General features: G+C 38.2%; 2 protein-coding genes and 2 pseudogenes across 2 annotated transcripts; all 4 read left to right on the top strand.

Moving 5' to 3' along the window:
* The first annotated feature begins 3977 nt into the window (after nucleotides 1-3977).
* On the top strand, nucleotides 3978-5994 carry LOC140669795 (uncharacterized; annotated as a pseudogene).
* A 726-nt stretch (nucleotides 5995-6720) lies between these two features.
* Nucleotides 6721-7572, top strand: LOC140669802 (uncharacterized protein F54H12.2-like). The gene has a single exon (XM_072899927.1). It carries the CDS (start codon nucleotides 6721-6723, stop codon nucleotides 7570-7572), a length of 852 nt encoding a protein of 283 aa, XP_072756028.1.
* A 435-nt stretch (nucleotides 7573-8007) lies between these two features.
* Nucleotides 8008-10055, top strand: LOC140669807 (uncharacterized; annotated as a pseudogene).
* Nucleotides 10056-19697: 9642 nt separating this feature from the next.
* On the top strand, nucleotides 19698-20249 carry LOC140669808 (uncharacterized). Its single transcript, XM_072899955.1, has one exon. It carries the CDS (start codon nucleotides 19698-19700, stop codon nucleotides 20247-20249), a length of 552 nt encoding a protein of 183 aa, XP_072756056.1.
* Nucleotides 20250-24460: the final 4211 nt, after the last annotated feature.

The following is a 24460-nucleotide window of genomic DNA, read 5'->3' on the forward strand; positions in this document are numbered from 1 at the left end:
CGGATGACGATGCTAAAGAGCGATATCTTCGTGAGTACGAGGAAACAGAAGGTATTGCTCTTGAGAAAAATAACATCGTACACAACCTCGGTTTACGTTTTGTCGCGAAACTAGCGTTAAATTCTTTTTGAGGAAAATTTGGTCAACGCGAAAACTTGCCACATACTGACATCGTTAAAACGCAGCAGAAATTAATGAGCCTACTCACTAGCCCACAACACGAAATAATCGATATATTGCCCGTAAACGACGAGGTAATATATGTTTCGTCACGAATGCGGCAAGAAGCAATTGTACCATCGCCTCTTACTAATGTAATAATAGCAGCTTACACAATGGCACAAGCAAGATTAAAATTATACGGATATTTAGAAAAATTATAGAAAGCCGCGTTTTGTATTATGATACCGATTCATGTATATACGTGAGTACCGGCGATCCTCAGGAATACGAACCGCGTACGGGTAATTTTTTAGGCGATATGACGGATGAACTCACAAACTACGGCGAGGGTAGCTATATAGAGTCGTTCGTATCCGGTGGACCGAAATTTTACGCGTATGTGGTTCGTACACCCGATGGACTCACTCGTGAAGTTTATAAAGTAAAGGGTATAACTCTGAACTTTGAAAACTCGCGCTTAGTTAATTTTATTAGCATTAGAGAATTATTATTACAAAGAGAAAGAGAGGAACAGGCAGAGGAACAAGTAGAAGAAACAACCCCTGAATCGATAAATTTTCGGTTTAAGTCATTCGGCGCACAGTGTTTCATGATATAATTACGCGTAATGAAACAAAAAGATGTGCGCCTGTGCTATTAAAACGAAGATTTATAAAAATAAAACGATATTCTCTACCTTACGGGTATTTATCAGAAACTTGATAGATATTAGCATACTTTCCTGTTCACTCCTCTATCTTTACGTGTAAAAATATAGAATTGCGCACGTTTTCCGCCCACCCTGCGTAAAATATAAATATTGTCAAAATGTAAAGTTTTGTAAAATAAAATTTTAGTTTTAAATATAGCTGTAATTTTTTTTATAATAAAATGTAAATCTTAGTTTAGTTGAAAAATATAAATATAGCTAATAAGAAAAATGCTATGTAAATGCAAATATAAAAATAAAAAATTCATTTTTAATAAAAATACTGCTCCTATTTCCTCCCAACTTTTTATATTTTTTAGTTTTATTAATTTACTTTTTAAGTGGTATATTTTTTATTTAGTAAAACAATAATTTTTTTTAAAAATAGCACGTACGCTCAATCACTTGTTATCGCGAGGATATATATGCAGGTGAGAGCATTTTTACTAAAGATACTGCTTATCACCGCGCCATTACGCTCACCGAGATATTCGCTAGCGCGAGCACGCGACCGCTGCGTGTGGAGGGCCCCGAAGCGTGAATTAGCTTATTCCTCCGCATTCCAACGTTTAACATTAAAAATTTATCGCGCATGCGCATTTTTAACAAGTTTATTATTATTTGTAAGGGTGACGATGAACTTATTTCATTTATGAATTTGTGTGTAAATGCGCAATCGCTCATTTTGCAAAATGGATGTACGCTGGAAACATCCTTGGACGTCAATCGTCTGCGGTCCTACGGGATGCGGAAAAACGATTTTCGTGGAAACTTTCCTTCGAAGTTTATCAATCATGTCCGATGTACGATTCGAGAGAATTTTATTTTATTACGCCGAATGGCAAGATGCGTATCAGCGCTTACAACACGCTGTGAGTGAAAGAGAAGTAGAAGAGAAAAGCGCGCGAAGAAGCGGATACTTTAGCGGTAATAATACTTTGAGAAACGCGAAAAAAAATATAATCGAATTTCGAGAGGGATTGCCGCGCCCGGAAGATTATTTCAACGATCCGCTTTCTCCGAAATTGGTAATAATCGACGATCTTATGAGAGAATCATCATCGTATGACGCTATCGTGGATCTGTTTACGAAAGGAAGTCATCATAAGAATCTCAGTGTTATTCTTATCTCGCAAAATCTGTTCCATCAGGGGCGTGGACAGCGTGACATATCTCTCAACGCGAATTATATAGTTGTTTTCAAAAATCCGCGTGATCGTGCCCAAATTCGTCATTTAGTATGTCAAGTATATCCCAACGACCCAAAGTTTATGAAAGAAGCATACTACAACGCAACCTCGAGACCGCATGGGTATTTATTGCTTGATTTGAAACAATCGACTCCAGACGAATATCGATTTCGGGCGTGTATCTTTCCCGACGATTCGCTGCATTACGTCTACGTACCTCGTAGATCGAGCAATAGAGGAGGGGGTATATGGTAAAGGAAGATAATTACATACGCATCTTGCCAGTCGCGCTATTACATCGTAATGGTAAAAGAGAATAAATATCCTTCGTCACTGATGTCGCGGAATTCGTCGGACGGAACAATAAAAACTGCTACACGATCAATCGGTGAGCGAAACGCATGTCTTTTGAAAACTTTGTGCTATCTGAAAAAAATCAAAGAGTGTCTTTCTTACGCACTGCAGATAATAAACTAATAAAGTGCATACAAGAGTGCGCTTATAATACGCTCAAAGAAAACGTACCGCTTGGAAGTAACGAAAAAAGACGATTAGCCAAGCATAAAACCATCCTACGACGCGTCGTGACAAAATGAGGTAATTGGAGAGGCAGAAGAAAGCTACTGGTACAACGGGGAGGATTCTTACCCTATCTTATTGCTCCTTTACTCAAGGTTATATTATCACGGATTATCGGGAAATGAAAAATTATACAACTTTTTATATCAGTTTTTTTTTCAAAATAAAAAGTAAAGCATTAACGATTACGATATTTGAATAATGGAAAGAGCTAAAAAAAATGGTTTTAATTTCTCGGAAAATCTCGAGAGAATGCAGCGCATGCAACATCAACATCATCCGGAAATAGCACCAAGCGCATCATCGTCGGATAATTCGATAAAAAAAAATCTGAAAAATGTTAACGAAAATAATAATACGGTGTAGACGCTTGGAACTACTTTATCGCGATGAATACTGAGATGTGCCGTATTCTTAATCTCGCGACTCCCAGCGACGAGGGAGAAAGATGGAAAATGTATAAGGAAATACTTCAATGTTATCTTCACTTTGTTCGAGCTGCGAGAAAACGTTTACGCAAAGATAATGGCGAGGTAGATGAAGAGCAAAACGAAGACATAAAAGATTTGTATGATGACGATAACAATGAACTTTTGCAAACTTTAATTAGCAGTGACGGTAACATTAGCGGTAGTAATGCTAGTAGCAGTTTCGGGAAAAAACGCGCTCAATCGGTGGGAATGATAAAACAAATAGTCGTCTCCGTGCCGAAATCTTATCGCGACAAAGCACGCGCTCTATTGAAATATTTGGTAGACATCCCGGAGTCTAAGATTAGCTGGGATAGACGCGGAGTTGTGACTATAGACGGTATAGTCGTAACGGGATCGAATATCTCGGATCTCATAAACGACGCGACACGGGAAAGAAAAATCGTAAAAGTAACCGGAAGAATTTAGTTTGCTCGATTACTGCATGATATAAACACGCCTTCCAATCTCATAGATAATCGCGATTTGTTACGAGTTCATCGTATCAAAAATCCGTTACCTCGCAGGAGCTCCACTCCGAAGAAAACTCTGCGCTCAAAATCATACACTCGTAAATTAAACGAATCCGACGCAGACACGATATTTGTATCCGCCGGCGAAGACAGCGCCGATGAAACATTAACACATGATAACGAAAATTCTCCGTCGAAAGGGAAAAAACGTTTACTCGATTGGATGAGACTGTAATGTCGGAATTCGAAAAACTGTATTACGACCCCTCGCACTACGCAGGGTATTCCGCGGTGCGGACAATTTAACGCGAGCCTTTAAACTGAATTTTAGTCGCAACAATGTTCTTGACTGGCTTAAATCGCAAGACGCGTACACGCTGCATCGACCGGTACGATGAAAATTTCCGCGTTACATTATAACGTGACAAATATCGACGATTTGTGGGAAGCTGATTTGATTGATCTCCGTAATCTCAAGAGCTATGATGACGGTTATTCCTATTTACTCGTAGTAATCGATGTGCTTAGTAAATTTGTATGGGTTGAACCTTTACGTGACAAAACAGGTATCTGTGTAATACGAGCTTTTGAGCGTATATTCTCGAGAAGCAATGGTCGTCTACCAGTTTTCCTACAGACCAAGGTAAAGAATTTATCGCGCGTCCTGTACAAAAATTCTTAAAAGAAAGATATTCGCTTTCGCGTAACTCCTGATATTAAAGCAACTATAGTGAAGCGTTTTAATAAAACATTCAAGGAACGTATGTGGCGTTATTTTACGCATAAAAATACACGACGTTACATAAATGTTTTGCAGGATATCGTTCACGCTTATAATCACATACGTCATTCCAGTATCAAAATGCAACCTGCGGTCGTTACGCAGGAAAATGCCCGCATCGCGTGCGAAAATATAACTCTTCGCTGGAAAAACGAGAAATGCGAAAAACAAAAGGCTAAATATCGCGTTGGCAAACTCGTGTGGATCAGTAGAGCAAAAGTCACCTTCGAGAAAGGATACGAAGCGAAGTGGAGTGAGGAGATATTTCGAATTCATCGGATTCTTGATTGGCGAAAACCGTGAGTGTACGAACTAAGTGACTTAGCCGGCGAGGTCATAGACGGTATTTTTTACGAGCAAGAATTAGCCCGAGTTGAGAAAATTTACAGGAGGAAGAATTTATCGTCGATCGCGTGATAAAGAGCAGAGGACGTGGTGATAATAAACAGCTGTTAGTTAGCTGGCGTAGTTATCCTAGCAAGTTCGATAGTTGGATTCCCGCTTCAAGTTTAACAAATCTTTGAGATGACGGGGACCAATTTCTACTGGTTCTTTCGAGCAATAGCAGTATGCGTTATTTTTCGGACAATACTACCTCGTCATTTATTATGGAATTGCCTCAATCGATACAGTTACACGGCGAATGGGAAGTCGCGCTCAGCGAAATTCAATTTCCCAATACTTTTTTTCATATACAGCGCGGTGAGAATATACTCACATTCGCCGATGTTGACATTCGAGGTAACGAGGAAAAAGATTCTGTGATAATTTCGAGGGAAGACGAAATACGGGCTGGCATTTATAAAAATATGGACGAACTTCTCGACGCGATTAATACGACGTGTAAAGGAGTCGGTTCGCATTTTCGTCTGGATCGACGGGGATTATCTGCCGGTAGTATAGAGTTTTACCTTGAGTGTGATGAAAATAAATGTAAACTAAATCATTATGTAAACTTTTCCGATAAACTTCTACGAATACTCGATTTAGGGGATGCACTTTATAATGCTCTTAAGTGGGAAGGACGATACTATACTATGCTTACGACGTATAATCCTGATTCAAAAAAAAATTCTACATCAATTTTTGTTAAACTCGATTTTGAAAAGGGACACTTTGGATTCTTAGTTACGAACCCTATAGTTTGGCTCGCGGTATTCCTGATAAACTATTCGTTTATTGTGATATTTGCGAACCTTACATAACAGGCGATGTGCAGTCTCCTCTTCTCCGAATAGTGTCGGTCGAGGGGCATGGTCGCGATTACGAGTACGGAACGAATCAAGTGAAACATTTCTCTTCTCTGCATTATATCCCGTTACGACGAACAAATTTCAGTAGGATTGAAATTGATATAAGAGATCAGTTCGGAAGAAAAATAGCATTTGAATCCGGAACATCGACTGTGACGTTACACTTTAGGCGAACCTGTTAGTATTGCGAACGTCGGTGTCATAGGGAAAAAGATAACAATTAAGTTCTCAAATGCAACATGACAGACTATTACGAGTATTACAATTTACAAAGCGGCAAAGGTGGTGGAATTCCGAGAGTTTTCGTCGACGCACCTTATCAACGCGGTCATAGAATCGGAAGTTTTCTAGGAGGATTATTTAGACGTATTATTTAGACGTATACTACCTTATCTAAGTAGAGGAGCGCGTGCAGTAGGGAAAGAAGCTTTACAAGCAGGTGTTAATATAATCGGTGATATTGAAAATAATATACCGCTAAAGGTGTCGGCCGAAAACCGTTTTAAAGAATCGCGCGAAAATCTCAAGAGAAAGGCTAAAGAAAAAATAAGTAGTCTGATGAAAGGCTCGGGATATAAGACAGATGCGAATGCATGCAGCTCAGTTTCCTTTCGCCGGGCTTAACGCGCGTATCGTTAAATCCGCGGTAACGTCGTCATGTAAACGTCGGCGATCAAATAAGAAAAGATTACCGAAAAAAACCAAAGCGCGGAATAAAACATTAAAAAGCAAGGGGAGAAAGAAAAATCACAAGTCAAAGAAAAGACATAACTCCTCCACGAAACGTCGTAAAACTTCTAGAAAGCGCACCGTATCCGACATATTTTCTTAAACGATACCACGCTAAACACAGTAGACAACGAAAATATCGGTAAAAAATATTGATAAAAATTTACGGTAAATAATCATGTCTTTTCTTCATACGCATCCGAACGAGTGTTTAAAAAGTGAACTCGATCTTTTTTCTTTACCACCCACGCAGACTAACATCGAAAGTTCACAATAGATCTATTACCTAACCCGTCAGCTTGCTCTCGGACGACTCGCCGATAGAATTTGTCATCTCAGGCCATGGAGAAGAATATTTAGATCTCACACATACCATGCTGAGTCTTCGAGTGCGCGTGGAAACCAATGACGACCTCGCGCCGCGAACGGGAGGTACCGCCGCCGCCACAGAGGTCAAAGTAGGGCCCGTAAATCATTTACTCCACTCCATCTTCAATCAGATCGACGTGTATTTCAATCAAAAGCTCGTGTCGCCTCCGAATAACGCTTACGCGTACCGCGCGTACATCGAGGCGTTGTTAAATTACTCTTCACCCGCAAAAACTACCCATTTAACCTCGAGTCTGTGGGACGCGGATACACCCGGATACATGGACGATCTATTGGAATCAAAAGGCAACGCCGCGCTCGTGAGACGAGCTCGATACATTCACGGAGAACGAGCGCTAGATCTTATAGGACATCTTCATTGCGACGTTTTCAATCAAGACAAATTTTTAATTAACGGAGTAGAAGTACGCTTACGACTCGTACGCTCGGAAGATTCATTTTGTCTCATGGAAAGTAACAGTTTATCGAAAATTCATATATTGGATGCCAACTTACTTGTGAGAAGAGCGAAAATAAGCGCCGAGGTGTTACTCGCACACGCTAGAATGTTGAGTAAAGTTACTGCCAAGTATCCACTTACGAGAGTCGAGGTTAAAACTTTTACGATTCATAGCGGGGTAATGGCGGAATCAATAGATAATGCAATATTAGGTCAACTACCGAAACGAATAATAGTCGGCTTCGTCAATAATAAAGCATTTAATGGTGATAGAAAATTAAATCCGTTTAATTTTAAAAATTGGGGTATAAATTTCTTCTGGATGTATGTCGATGGTATGCAAATTCCCAGTAGGCCGTTACAGCCGGTTTTCTCGGTTGAAGAAGCTTTATGTTGAAGCTTATCAAACGCTTTTTTCGGGGACAGGTATCCATTTTTTGAATGAAGGAAATTCTATAAGCAGAGAGGATTATTTCAAGGGATATACGTTATTTGCTTTTGACCTTACACTCGATTTGTCCGCTAATTGTGCCGGCCATTGGAATCTTGTGAAACATGGAAGTTTGCGATTAGAAGTGCGATTCGAGAGAGCTCTCGCCGAGACCGTTAACTGTATTGTTTACGCAGAGTTCGATAATGTGATAGAAATCGACGCGTCGCGTCAAGTCATCGTCGATTTTTTTGGCTAATTTATCTATGCACGATTTATGCCTCGTAGTGTAATACTCGGTTAAAAATTCCCCCTCCACTTTCAAATAAAATCGATATCACCGTATTTTCCAAAAACATGTATTGTAACAAAAGAAGATTTAGTTTCATTCGAGACGTGAACGCGAGCGTTTCGTGAAGAGGTTATACTTTGTCATTGCAAGCACATAAATTTTCACAATATGGACATAGTCATCGACATACAAGGCTTCCGTGATGTCAACGATAAATTTATCCCAAAGGAAGTCGCTATTGTCTCGATTGACGCCCCACTCGTCGGCCATTGGATTATGATGCCTCCACATCCATTTGGAGAATTATCCGCAAAAGCAAGATGAGAAAACAATTGGCTCTCGCAAAATTATCACGGTATCGAGTGGTTCGACGGTGAAACTAATCTGAAATATTTTATTTCACATTTGCGCGAAATTACAAGACGTGTGCGTTACATTTACGTTAGAGGCAACGAAAAGGCAAGCTACTTGCGGAATATACTTTCCAGAGATATAAATAATATCTGGAAGATATGGATATGGAAGATATCTCTCCGCCATTTAAAAACCTATCAAAAGAAGAAGACGGACGATATTGCTCTCACCACGGATTTTGGAATTTTGAAATCTTCCGTTGCGCATTACACAATGCTTATAAACTAAAATGCTGGATAGTCACACAAAATAATCGTGATATCGACGTTACGTTTAGTACTCAAGTTAGTTGTAGTACTGAGAAAGATTGTGAAATATACTCCGAGAACGCAGACGACGAAATCGCCGAGGAAATCGAAAGCAAAGATTATGTTTTTTGTGACATGAATGAAAATATTAAATCGAGTAATGAAATAGAGAAACAAAACCTGCAAAAAATCGAACATCTAATTGAAAAAGAAGAAGAAGAGGGATTTGTGAAATTGACGAAATCAAAGACGTTGCTAGATGAAAACAAGTTCAAAATTATTAATATTTCTACGCAAACCGACATTGAAAACCCGAAAGCCGATATTGATAAAATCGCATTATCAAAAAAGGTAAAAACCGACGTTATTCAAATAATACCGTACGTTCGTTCGCCTTTGTTGGAAAAAAATGAACTCTCGCGAAATTTTGCAAGCACTCCATCATCTCGATGCCAGACATGTGGGAATGTATTCTGCCTACAGAGTTCCGAGGGTGTGGACGAGGTTGACGGCCATCGTTGCTAACACCGACAACCATACTCGACCTGGAGAACATTGGGTCGCTTTCTTCCTCGATAAATACGATTCAGGCACTTACTTCGATAGCTACGGATTATCCCCTTTGTATTCCGGATTTTTACTCCGACTGCGGCGAAATTCCACCATCCACCATTGGAACACCCAGCAATTACAAGGAATTTTTTCTCAAACTTGCGGACAATACTGCTGCGTATTTTTATATTATATGTGTAGTGGTTACGATCTTAATCAGTTTCTTACTCTTTTTACCGAAGATTGCAAACGTAAGATTGATAACGATCGCTTGATTGTACGATTATTTAATAAAATTTTCTTTCATGAAAAACGTATTAAACATACCGACATGTAATGTTTAAACATGTAAACCTTTGTGTAATAAAATATAAAAAAATACATTATACTATTACTTAATAAAAATTAATTATTACCTTAATTATATGTAATAAGAATATTGATTTTTGTAATAAAAATCTGCATCAATAAATGTGAGAAATTTTATTTTTAATCATCTATTTCTTTCACCCACTCCTCTTTCCCATTTTATATATAAGTAGTTCCGTTACTTTTATTGTTGAAAGAGGATGTTGCGCAACCTCTTTCAACAATAGGCGCTCGTAATATAAGACACCGATAATACTATTTCTTTCGTTGCGTCATACCATCGCGTTTAACAGAACCTGCACGTTCCTGTGTTATTATCTTTTTTTCATTTTCACAGGCATGATGTTATACATGGTCAACTACCATGTGATGTCATTTGTTTTGACGGGCCATACCTGCCCCACGTGCAGAACGCCAAAGCGCTTTTCCGTCCCACCACCGTAACCGGTATCGCCCCAAGAGCCATACCTGCTCCGCTTGCAGAACGTCAAAGCGCTTTTTCCTCCCTTCACCAGTACCGTAACCGATATTGGCCCAAGAGCCATACCTGCCCCACTACTACTATCGTGATATAGACTTACCGGAAATTAATTCATATGACGGACTAAAAAGGATGTGCTGCATATATTTTTATTATGCAACTACAGATGGTACATACTTCTGCGCATCATGTTTTATGAAAGTGGCGGAACTTTTTGATGAGATTCGTGTTGTGCGGGAACACTCAATTAATATTTACTCATTAATTCTCGAACTATTTTGTAGCGAGTGTCGAAATCCATTATATCAAATATTACTTTGTAATATGTGTCCGATTTGTATAACTTAAGACTTATGTGTGAATACAACAAAAACTATTATTGTGTAAGTGTCGCACATACACCGAGGACTTATGTGTGAAAACACCAAAAACTATTATTGTTCCGCATGGGTGCGTGATGATGTTCCGGGGCCTGAGATCTCGACGTGGAGTATCAGCATTTGTATGCGGATATATTCGACCTCCGCAGGCTATTCGGAGAGGAGCCTCCTCGTAATGTAAGTATGCGCAAATTTTAAATATTTTTAAAGTACTAATAAAAATGTTCATTTCTGTTACAGACGCATTTATGACGAGTTCCCCTGGCGCCTTGCTCCAACAGATTTTTAGTTTTTTAAAATTTTTACATCTTTACATTTTTAAATTTTTATATCTTTTATATTTTTAAATTTATATCTTTTTAAATTTTTAATTTTAAAACACACACACACACACACACACACACACACTTTATATGTATACACATACACACTTTTTAATAATAAAAATTTATGTTAAACTTATACATATATATTTATTACTTATTTCCACTTTGATCACTTATCGCATCCTTCTTCCTCTGTTTTAGTTATAATTAGATAATAAGATATATTATAAGATAACATTTAACATTATAAAAAAAACTTAACATACAAAAATTATCTTTTTCTCGCGCCTTAGCCTCCGTCTTATCGCGCTATCCTTCTTCCTCTCTATTCTTTCTCTCGCACCCCATAACACGCTCTTCTTCTCGCTATCCTCCTTTCTCTCTATTCTTTCTCTCACACCCCATAACACGCTCTCCTTCTCGCTATCCTTCTTCCTCTCTATTCTTTCTTTCGCACCCATATCTCCTTTTCCTACCATCATGCTTTCCTTTTTCCTATCATCATGCACTCCTTGTCATACACATACAGCGCTTTCCTTCTCACACCACGTCATACTCTCCTTGTCCTACACTATATAGAACGCCTATAGCACCTTCTTCCTCTACCACGTTACGAACGCCTATAGCACCTTCTCCCTCTACCACGTTGCAAACGCCTATAGCACCTTCTCCCTCTAACACGTTGCGAACGTCTATCGCGTCGTTACCATGGGGATATAAAAAATTTATTAATATTAATCTAAGTATTTATTGCAAATATACATTATGGATAAATAGTGGGGTGAATATTTTATCTATAACAGTTGACATTCCTCTCTCTCACCATCAGACCTCCGCAATCAGTGGGAGAGGACACTCCCTCACCTGCGGAGGCATATGTACCCTCTCCCTTTCCCTCAATCTGGGGGACATTTAGGTACCCCCCCTTTCCCCTCAATCTGGGAGGACATTTAGTACCTCCCCCCCGGGAAATATTAGTACCGGGGGATGAGGTAATCAGTTCCCTCGCTTACCTCACCCCCCTCAGATCTCTGTATTAGAACTCTCTATATATATCTACTTCGATCTTTCCAAAATTCGGGAGTGTCGTCAAAGTATCGCGCATAAAAGTGCGGGAGTGCCGTCCAAAACTATCTCGCGTTTTCACTTTTTTATGGTTTAAAATATTGCGCAATTTTATTTTTGTGCGGTTTAAACAAATTAAAAGCAGTATATCGCGCGTATAAAGCATAGATCCTGACTTCCCTGACAATCTGAGAGGAGGAGGAGGAGGCCTAGGAGAGGCATCCTGCATCGGCGGAGCAACTAATATACCCTAAGGGTAAACATTATTTGTATATTAATTATTATAAATCCTTTATATGAATAAATTCAATTCATTTATTTGAATGATTTAATCAAGAGAAACTCAGAGATAAAGATTTTCACACAAATCTTATAAAATTTTTATTTAAAATTTTTTTTTTAATTTACAAAATTATTCTATATTTATATATCTGCTTATTATTGTATGCATCGAATATAAATTTATTAAGTATAATAATAAATTCTTTAATATTAATTATTTAAAATCACTTCTATAATTTGGATTTTATTTTATATGTTGCAGACAACGTAGCTTTAACGTCGACAACTCCGCTGTTATGCACCAGTGTCGGTGAGCGAAAGTTTTTATTTAAAAGCAACGGATTTATGTAGAGATTTTGATAGATAGAGATGTAGATTGTAGATAAATCCGTTGCTTTAACCCTCGGACGGCAGGATAACGTATTCTAGTAAATTCTGAGTCAATTTTAAATCATAGAAAAATTTCATTTGTACCTTTATTATATGTAAGATAAAATTTTATACATTTTATTAATTTTTTTTAATAGAAAATTTTGTTAAAATAGAAAAGTTATACATATAAGTTGAAAGAAAAGGAAAAATATTTTAGGAATAAGAATATGTAATATTTATTCCAATTTTATGCAAGACACATATATAAAATGTATATGATAGTAGATATAATTAGAGAGTTCTAATACAGGGATCTAAGAGGGATGAGGTAAGCAGGGGGGACCGCTTACCTCACCCCCGGTACTGATATGTTCGTGGGGGGAGGTACCAAATGTCCTCCCAGATTGAGGGGGAAGGGGGGGTACATATGGTTCTGCAGGTGGAGGGAGTGTCTTCTCCGACTGATTGCGGAGGTCTGATGGTGAGAGAGAGGAATGTCAACTGTTATAGATAAAATATTCACCCCACTTTGTTTATTCATAATGTATATTTGCAATAAATAATTAAATTAATATTAATAAATTTTTATATCCCCATGGTAACGACGCGATAGGCGTTCGCAACGTGGTATAGAGAGAGACGGTGTTATAGGCGTTTGCAGCACGGTAGAGAGAGACGATGCTATAGACGTTTGCAACGCGGTAGAGAGAGACGGTGCGATAGGCGTTCGCAACGTAGTAGAGAGAGACGGTGCTATAGGCGTTCTATATAGCGTAGGACAAGGAGAGTATGACGTGGTGTAAGAAGGAAGGCGCTGTATGTGTATGACAAGGAGTGCATGATGATAGGAAAAGGAGAGCATGATGATGATAGGAAAAAGGAGATATGGGTGCGAGAGAAAGAATAGAGAGGAAGGAGAACGTGTTATGGGTGCGAGAGAAAGAATAGAGAGGTAGAGCGGGAAGGAAAGCGCGTATGGTGAGAAAAGGACAGTGCTATAGGCGTAGGACAAAGAGAACACAATACGGCATGGCAGTAGGAAGATAGTGAGAGAGAAAGAAGGAGGGTGTAGGGAAATGATAGCGGAAGCGCGATAAGACGGAGGCTAAAGCGTACGCGAGAAAAAGGTAAATTTTGTATGTTAAGTTTTTTTTATAATATTAAATATTATCTTATTATATATCTATTATATATCTTATTATCTAATTATATCTAATACAGAGGAAGAAGGATGGGATAGATAAAGAAGGTGCAAATAAGTAATATATATATGAGTTTAACAAATTTTTATTTAAAAATTGTGTATACATATAAAGAGTGTGTGTGTGTTTTAAAATTAAAAATATAAAAAGATATAAATTTAAAAATATAAAAAATATAAAAATATGAAAATTGTTATATGACCTATAATTTTTATTATCTAACGAGATATAAAAAATATAAAATTAAAAAACTAAAAATCCGTTGGAGCGAGGTGGCGGGGGAACTCGTGATAGCTGTGTCTGTAACAGAAAAGAAAATGAACATTTTTATTAGTACTTTAAAAAAAAATATATTTAAAATTTGCGCATACTTACAATACGAGGGGCTCTTCTCCGAATAACCTGCGGAGGCCGAATATATCCGCATACAAATGTGGAAACTTTGCGTCAAGATCTCGGACCCCGGAATCATCGCCCCACAAATCTTCCCACTCAGCGCTCTCCTTGCAGTAGGCCCGCACCCAGCGCACCTCCTCCCTGTGCACGATGTTAATATACACTTACCTAATAATAGTTTTTGTTGTTTTCACACAAGTCTTATGTTATACAAATTATAGAGAGGACACATATTACAAGGTAATATTTGATATAACGGATTTCGACACTCGCTACAAAATAGTCCGAGAATTAATGAGTAAATATTAATTGTGTGCCGGCACAGCACGAATCTCATCAAAAAGTTCCGCCACTCTCATAAAACATGATGCGCAGAAATAAGTACCATCTATAGTTGCATAATAAAAATATATGCAACACATCCTTTTTAGTCCATCATACGAATTAATTTCCGGTAAGTCTATATCATGATAGATTCTTTCCGAAAAAACACTTTCGTCACTATTATAGTCACTGTCCTCTAAGGATGGTACTTCAATGTCCGATCCCTCTTCGTCAGAATCATCCATATTATCATCACCATTATTTTCAATATCATCTAAACCGATATTCCCAATATTGTCATTATTTTCATCATCATCACTATCTTCTAAGAGTGGCACTTCAATGTCCGATTCCTCTTCCTCAGAAATGATCATTAAATAATCATCACCATTATCTCTGACATTATCAAAACCGTCATTATTTTCATCCATATTCTATTAATATTATATACAAAACACAGATTTACGAAAGACACAAGCACAATGCACAGACTTACTCGCAACACGAGCACAATGCATAGACTTACTCGCGACACGAGCACGTAACAAACTTCTTCTTAGAGCGTAGAGAAAAAACTAACCACGCGCCACGCGCATTTATCTCAAATATATAACACGAGATCCCATATCTCATCTTTTTCTAAATAGAGTATTTCTTTCTAAATAGACTTTGCATATGATTCTATGAGAGGTAAACGTCTTTGTTTGACTGAGACTAAGAAAGCGCGAGGAGGAGGAAGAGTCGTAGAATAAAATAGTGTGAAGAGAAACATTAATGTTAATAATAATTTTTTAATTTTTATTTTGTGACAAGTATCATAAAGTATATCATTTATAGCACACGCCAACAATTCGCAATCTACGAGTGATCCGCTGAACGCGTCACTCTCGCGAATCGCTTTCACAGCATCATTTACATTAGTAATATTGTTATGTTAGCAAAACGTTACAAAATTGTTTAAACTTTTCATTCATGACATATGTATTTTGACACAACCATGAATGCATATGATCGATACAATCTTCAAAATCGAATAAATGTAATAATGTTTGAGGTTGTATATACAAAGACTTATTAGATAATGTTAATTTAACAATCCTCGATCCATTTAATGCAATCATTTGGATTGATAGATTGCAGATCCATAATGGCTGACTTTCAGTCGATTGTACATGTCGTTCAATGTCTGTACGTTTCTGCATCAATGAGTGCCAGAGTACGATAGGCAATACTAATCGATTACTTCGGTTGTTACCAAGTATCAATTCCACATACGACATAGCTCCAACGCTTATTCCAATCTCCAAATATTTGTAAGATGTCGGGGTTAAGGTATACCTTCTCCCAAGTATGCAAACCGCACGACGAGATGAAACGCTATATAAAATATTAAAATATATTAAAAATAATATCTAGAAAATAATATTTAGAAAATAAATAAAACTTACATTTTCTTTGATTGAATTTCACCGTTCTCAATCGGAATGTAAAAATTCATTTTGTTGCTTTCTTTTGTGGAGCATATTTTTTAGCACAACCTTATGTACGGACAACTGATGCGATACTAAACTATTCAAAGTACTGCGAGCAATTTGTAATATCGCAAAACGTAGTAAGGACGGGAGTATTTCTGACGTAATTTTGCAAGCGTCAATGTAAGACTGCTAGTAATATCATAAAACGTAATGAGGAGGGGAGTATTTCTGACGTAATTTTGCAAGCGCCAATGTAAGGCTGCTAAAAATTATTAAAAATCATCCCCACGTGCTTTCTCGAGCGCCGTGGGTGGCTGCCGTATGATGAAATCGATTCAAATATTCGGTTACAAATGTATACGACAAAGCGTGAGATAAAATTTTTTTACTAAATGAAAACATATACAGAACGCCGACAGTACGAATGTTTGCGCTAAAGAATAACGTTTCGCATAGTGGGTGGGCATTATCATGTATATTTAATTTGACTATAAATATAAATAATAAATATAATCTTACGCGTACAGGATGTCATATTATATTACATTACCACAAAATATGTGTGAGATGAAGAGACATGATATTATATAAATGATGGATGTTTACACGAAAGAATAACGTTTCGCAACGCGAAAAGAATATAACGATGAGATATAAATCAGAACAGAGAGTCACATTTTACCATTATTGTCGAAGCTTGTGCGAGTGTACCTTATGTATAAAAAATGAAGCAGGTTTTAACACATCAATCCACCTTGATAAATTCGGTGGAGGAGTACTTTGGGAGGTGCGATGCGATGAATATATCAAGTCGTTGGAAGAGCAGAGTCGAATATCAATCGGATATCAACAATTGTTGATCGCAATGATCGCGCGACTCGAAGGAAAAATGCGTTGCGCAAACGTTTCGTACACGCGGGTACCGGACACAGCGCGCATCAAGCTGCACTATTTTGGCGAGAAATTGATACAGCGTTCGAGAACCGTATATCGACTAGTGCGATAATCAATATCAATTATATCGAATCTCGCCAGTTTCTCGAAGACGCGAGTGATATCGTGCTCGAACATGTGCGAGACGCTATCAAAACACACTGCAGTGTGAAAGTGAATAGCGTGTTTAACGGTGAGTTTGTGGCGGGTGAAAAGCACGACAATAAAAGTGTAAGTACAAAAAACTGTGAACTCTTTCGTACATTTGATTTACGCGAATGGTACGAGCAACGTGTTATCGAGCCCACTTTAGCATCTCTTGAAGAATTTCAAGAAAGTGATAGTGGGTGGGCATTACCGCGTATACTTAATTTGACTGTAAATATAAATAAATATAATCCTATGCGTGCGGGATGTTATATTATATTACCGCGAAAGATAATGATAAAACGAGCGGTACTTAACGTGCGATCCAAAGACAATGAATGTTTTGCATGGGCAGTGACTGCTGCTATGTATCCCGCTGAAAGAAGCGTTGAACAAGAATTATCGTACCCGCATTATATGGATGCGCTAAATCTTCGAGACATTGAGTTTCCAGTGACTCTTAATCAAATTAAAAAATTAGAAGAAATTATTAAGAAATTAACAACAATATTTCAATCAATGTGTTTATCATCCAAAACGAAAATATTGTTCCTGTTCGTCTTTCGGAGCAAAAGAGGGACAAGCACGCCAATTTGCTCTACATTCAAGATGCGCAAGATATCGGACATTTCGCGTGGATCAAGAATTTATCCCGGCTCGTGAGTTCGCAACTAAATAAACACAATGGACAAAAACATATCTGCGATCGGTATGTATATTTAATATTATTGATTTTTCTTCAAAATATATATAATTATTATTCCTATTTTATAGATGTTCAAATATATAATTATTATTTCTATTTTTTATAGATGCCTACATTGTTTTTATTCGAATGAGAAATTACAGTCACATACTGTAGACTGCGGAAAGATGAAAGACTGTGCTATTCGATTACCAAGCGATAAAGATAAGTGGCTCGCTTTTAACAACTATAACAGGAAGGAGCAGGTTCCTTTCGTCGTATATGCCGACCTGGAATGTGTTTTGAGAAATACGGACAAAGAAGAAGCAGAAAAAAATTTATACCAGCATCATCAAATGTTTAGTATCGCTTATTATGTACATTGCTCGTACGACAAATCGTTATCCGCGTATCATTCATGTCAGGATAATAATTGCGTTGCATGGTTTGCTGAAGAATTAAAAAATTTAGCAACGCGCGTGAAAACAATTTTATCTACAAATCTTCCCAAGATAAATTTGACGCGTGAAGAATTGGAAAAGTTTAATAGCCCTACTCAATGTCATATATGTGAGAAACCATTCGTGGAAGACGATACTCGCGTACACGATCATTGTCACCTCACTGGGCGGTACAGAGGTCCCCCGCATTCAAATTGCAATCTAAATTATAAGGAATCCTTTTATATTCCAATTATTTTCCACAATTTATCCGGTTACGATTCACATTTTATAATCGAGGAAATAGCCACAGCGTTTGAAGGAAGAATCGACCTACTTCCAATAACTAAAGAAAAATAGATTTCATTTATTTCATTTACAAAAAATGTTAAACTTACGGAAGAGAAATCACGAAATCACATTACATTACGTATCATCGATTCTTTTAAATTTCTCACAACAAGTCTCAACAAATTAGCATCTTTTCTCAGTAAAGATAAATTAAAAATTTTACAATCTGAATATCAAAATTTACGTGTAGAAGACTTTGATTTGTTAACGCGAAAAGGTGTCTTTCCGTACGAATATATCGATTGTGTAGATAAATTGCACGATACATGTTTACCTCCGCGCGAATTATTTTACAGTTCCTTGACCGTTGACACAGTATCCGAGAGCGATTACGCGTACGCCGAGACTGTTTGGAATCGATTCTCCATTAGAACGCTAGGCGAATATAGCGATTTATATTTAAAAATTGAGGTCTTGTTATTAGCCGATGTTTTTGAAAATTTTCGTGACAATTGTATCAAGAGTTACGGGCTCGACCCTGCGCATTACTATACTCTTCCCGGATACACGTGGGATACCATGTTGAAGCACACAAACATTAAGTTTAAATTGCTCACTGACATCGACATGGTAATGTTTATAGAACGAGGTATACGCGGTGGTTTGAGTCAATGTTCCAACAGATACGCGCATGCTAATAACAAGTACATGCAGTCATACGACCCATTGAAACTGTCATCGTATCTAATGTATTTCGATGTAAATAATTTATACGGATGGGCAATGTGTCAACCTTTGTCTTACGCTAGTTTTCAATGGGTCGACAATATATCCAATTTTGATCTATCATCGATTGCGTCCGATTCGCCTACAGGCTATATCCTCGAAGTCGATCTCGAGTACCCGCAACATCTTCACGACGCACATACTGACTTACCGTTTTGTCCGATACGTGACAAACCACCCGGCAAGCGAGAGAACAAGTTGCTTGTAACCTTATACGATAAGAAACGATACGTAATACACTACCGCAATCTGCAGCAATGTACGCGACACGGTCTTCGCGTTACAAAAATTCATCGCATATTACAATTCGCGCAATCTCCATGGTTACGTACATATATTGAACTAAACACACAATTTAGAACAATGGCGAAAAATGATTTTGAAAAGAATTTATACAACTTAACGAATAATGCAGTTTTCGGCAAAACGATGGAAAATGTGCGCAATCGCGTAGATGTTAAACTTATAACAAAATGGGACGATAGGTACGGCGCAGAGGCAATGATCGCGAAACCAAATTTTAATAGCAGGAGCGTTTTCGGAAAATTTAATCGCTGTGGAATTGCGTAGGCTCGAGATGAAGTTTTACAAACCAATCTATGTAGGTATGGTGTATACTTGATGTATCCAAGATGTGTTTGTACGAATTTCATCACGATTACATGATTCCAATGTATAAAGAAAAATGTAAAGTCATGTACACTGACAGGGATAGTCTCATATATCACGTTGAGTGCGAAGACGTGTACGAGAATATGAAGCACGACATCGGCAAGTTCGACACGAGCGACTATGCGATAGACAATGCGTACGGTATACCGCTCGTGAATAAAAAGGTACCGGGTCTGATGAAGGATGAAAACAACGGTATGATAATAACAGAATTTGTCGGGCTTAGAGCAAAAATGTATGCGATAAAAGTAGATGGTAAAAAGAATACGAAAAAGGTAAAAGGTGTCAAGAATAGCGTTGTCACGAAAACGATAACATTTGACGATTACATGCAGTGTTTGAACGAAGGAATTGAAATGACGCGGCAGCAATCAACTATAAGATCAAAAATGCATAAAGTATATACCATGCGGCAGAAAAAAATCGCTCTAAGTCCACACGATGATAAACGGTATATAATACCTAAAAGTATCGATACGCTACCATGGGGGCATTACAGAATACCATTGTAAAAAGAAAAAAAGTGTATATATTTGAATATTATATATTTATATATATGTAAACTTTATATAATATTTGTTATATTTTTACAATACATTATTTTTATGTATCCAAGAATTCCGTGAACTATCGAATCCCAATCATTTCACAAAAACTTGATCTCCCCTCTTCCTCAATATTTTTTCCACAAGATATATATTGGGATTAGCAACGCGATGTAGTTCGTATTCGTAAAATCCACCGGCGACGGAATTTCCGCGCGAATCTTTTAATATATATGTCACGGGATTAGTTTTCCGTATCTTAACAATTTCAAACACTCGGTGGTCTAATTTGGTGTGTAGCCTTTTTCGAATAAAGTCTTGAATTTACTCAGCTGAATTTACTAGCTGTCTCTGAGTTAGCGTTAGCCGCGCATTGAAGTTTGTTTAGCGCAATCTGTAATGCTCGCACGTCCTCAAGAAGTAAGCTTCTCGTCTGATTCTTTCTGTCGATTCATTAATCTTTTAACGCAATGTTGGGTCGCATTTAGGTCTCATTTGCGGCCCAATTCGAAAGGTATTCGGTAACATTTTTTTATGTTTGTGTATTTCTTTTTCAGGCATTAGCCTATTGTCAAAATTTGTTACTTTAATTACCGTTGGTTGTAACACGAATCGCATGACTTGTCTAATCAGACTTAACAATACTTTCTGAGGAAGAGGAGGGGGAGGAGAGCCTATTTATAGATGCGCATCAAATCGAAACCGCTCAGTATCAAACATGTTTCTTTCACTGTCGGATGACTGTGATATTCTTAACCTTACCTCAGAACAGTTACGATATATACCAAAGATTATTTTATTGAAACAGTTTGGTCGTTACGTGGAACGTCTGTGGGACAAACTTCCGGAATACATAAAGGCGGATTCGGAGGTTCAGACCTATCGTCGCTGTTTCGAACATTACAATCGACCGTGGCAACGAACGCACATTGACGGTCCAGCGCCGATGATAAAAGATTGTTACGAATGTGAGCGAGAACCGTAAGAGGCTGTGGTCTGTTGAATCGCGCGATAAATGCACTTCCTATCGAATTACATATTCCTGGATATCAGTTTTGCGGACCGGGAACTCGTTTACAAGAACGATTGACTAGAGGTGATCGAGGCATCAACCCATTGGACGTCGCGTGTCGTGAACACGATTTAGCTTACTCGCGAAGCAACGATCTCGGCAAACGACACGTAGCGGATCGTATACTAGCTGCGAGGGCGCGAGAACGTATTACTTTGAAAGATTCGAATTTTGGTAAAAGAGCAGCCACCAAGGCTGTTTGGACGGTCATGAAAGCAAAGACGAAAATGGGTATGGGGATGAAAAAGTCGTCGACGAAGAAAAAGATTACGAAAAAACGAATACTTCCAGTAGCGAAACGTGGGGGCGTATTACCGATTCTACCAGTGTTGGGTGCTCTCGGATCTCTGATTGGTGGAGCGGCTGGTGTAGCAAAGATGGTAAACGATGGAAAAGCTACATAACGTCAGTTTCAAAAGATGCTACGTCACAATCGCGCCATGGAAGGTCGCGGATTGTATCTCGCGCCATACAAATACGGACGAGGAGTCTCAATAAGAAAGAAAAAAAAAAAAGTCAAAGAGACACTAAAAATGCCAGAGGATGCAACTACCAACATACAACTGCTTCAACTAGCAAAACGTATGCGCATTCCGTATTTTAGAGGTGTTTTTATGCGTGACTCATTACCGATTGGCGGTATATATCGAAACGAAAGCGGCATCATAAATTTGGATAACGCTAAAGGCTCGGGTACTCACTGGGTAGCGTATGCAAAAAGGGGGAATCGCGCTATATATTTTGACAGTTTTGGTAATTTTCGCCAAATGAATTGGTACGACATTTAAATGTGGCAAAAATAGATTATAATCACATATCCTATCAAACTTATAATCAAAGCATCTGCGGACAATTATGCTTGCAGTTTCTTCGAACGGTCGATGCATGCGAATTTAAATTTTGACACATATACATTATATGTATGAAAACACATTTTGAATACAAATTATATATATTAAACATATCTCGCTAAGTATCTTCTTTATAAAATCCTATCCTTCTTCCTGTATGTTATATAATAATAAGTTACATTTATATATATTTTTTAATTGAAATACGTAGTTAATCTGAGCTATTATATTGGAAATGTGTCAAGAATACTTTTAATATCTTAATAAGTTACATTTATATTTCTTTTACTGCAGCCTTCTCCTTTGCTCTCTCCTTTCCTTACACATCATACTCTACTTGTCCTATGCCTATAGCGCTGTCTTTTTCCCACCATCATGCTCTCCTTGTCTTACACATACAGCGCCTTTCTTCTTACACCACGTCGTACTCTCCTTGTCCTACGCTCTATTGTGCTTGCAGTTTCTCCGAGCGGTCGATGTACGCGAATTTAAAGACATACATTGCGCTTTTTAACTTAGTATTCGTTAACCAGTTTAGTCAACATGTCTATGACATTCACGCTGACTGGGAAGAGCAGCGTTCTCGCGGCAAATTACTCTCCCACCGTAGATTTAAGCGATGGTGAATACGAGCTCGGTCTAGCGGATTTTGAGAATTATCACAGGATATCGAATGTGAACTTCTCGAATAATAAATTTTATTTTGGCAAAGACGATGCGGAAATTACGATTCCCGGGGGATCGTACGAGCTGCAAGCGATACATGAATTTTTGAAAAAAACAATTTCACGAAAACGTTCGCAACACACAGTTCGTGATGGTGATAAAAAACACACTGACGACGATGACTTTGAGGATGGAGAATGACCGATAGTGCTCCGCGCTAATTGCAATACGATGAAGAACGAGATCAAATGCGCCTACAGAATAAATTTTAGCAAGCCTAACAACATTGGATCGCTGCTAGGATACTCGAACCGTATACTGCAGCCGCGAAAATGGTACAAGTCGGACGTGCCGATTAACATTATCAACGTGAACATTATCCGCGTCGAATATGTCACCGCGGGTGCGTACAACAACGATAAATTCGTTCATACGATACATGAATTTTTATCGAGGGTACCACCAGAATATAAGATATCGGAAACACCGGCGCACATCATTTACCTACCGATCATCGTACGGAGCATTACGAATTTAACGTTACGCGTTGTCGATCAGGAAGGACGATTACTCGATTTTCGAAGATAAGAGATCACCATTAGAGTGCATGTACGACGGCGGCAAAATTAGCGTGTGATGCTCGTGTTGAACGGATCGAAAGACTTGAGAGACAACACAATCTTTACGACGCCCGCGACAACAACAACATCGAGATTTGCTAATACGCAATCATCTTGCACTAAGAAAAAGAAATTGAACGCATCAAACATTGCGTTTTTACAATCTTTGGGATTCGCGGTGCGAAACATTTGAACGATGACTGACATTCTCAACATCACGGACGAACCAATCTTTGACGATCGCATCGTCAAGATTGAGACTCACGCCTACAACTCATTCGCCAACACAATGTTCGACATAGTGACGAGATAAGCATACAATAACAAGATCTGTATACATTGCAGTACGAGAGTTTCTTATACATCGAGGGAGAATTGAAGATAAACAATCCAACTGCCGGATCTAATGTGGCACTGCAAAATAATTGCGTCGCATTCATGAGATTTGATGAGATTCGATACGAACTTAATGGCGTGGAGATTGATCGCAACAGAAACGTGGAAATAACAAGTATGCTCAAAAACTATGTAACAATATCATCCGATAAAAGCGTGATTATGAGATATGCTGGCTGGATTGATCCAACTACTGTGAATGGGCACTTTACTTTTTACGTACCGCTCTACATGTTATTGGGATTTTGCGAGGATTACAAACGCATAGTAATTAACGCTCGTCACGAGTTGATCTTAATACGATCGCGCAATAACAACAATTGTCTGGTTGGAGCTTCGACGGTGGAGCCTGTGATCAACATATTCAAGATACAATGACGAATGCCACATGTGCTGTTGAGTGAAATTAAGAAGCTGTCTATGCTGCGCGCTCTGGAAAGCGGACGCTACCTCAGCATGGGTTTTCGCTCGTGAGATCTGTACGAGTTTCCGCTGTTGCAGCGTACAACCAAGCATTCGTGGGCCATTAAGACCGCGACTCAGCTGGAGAAACCACGATACGTTATCTTTGCT

This window comes from Anoplolepis gracilipes, chromosome 1, assembly GCF_047496725.1.
Source record: "Anoplolepis gracilipes chromosome 1, ASM4749672v1, whole genome shotgun sequence".
Taxonomy (NCBI): Eukaryota; Metazoa; Arthropoda; class Insecta; order Hymenoptera; family Formicidae; genus Anoplolepis; species Anoplolepis gracilipes.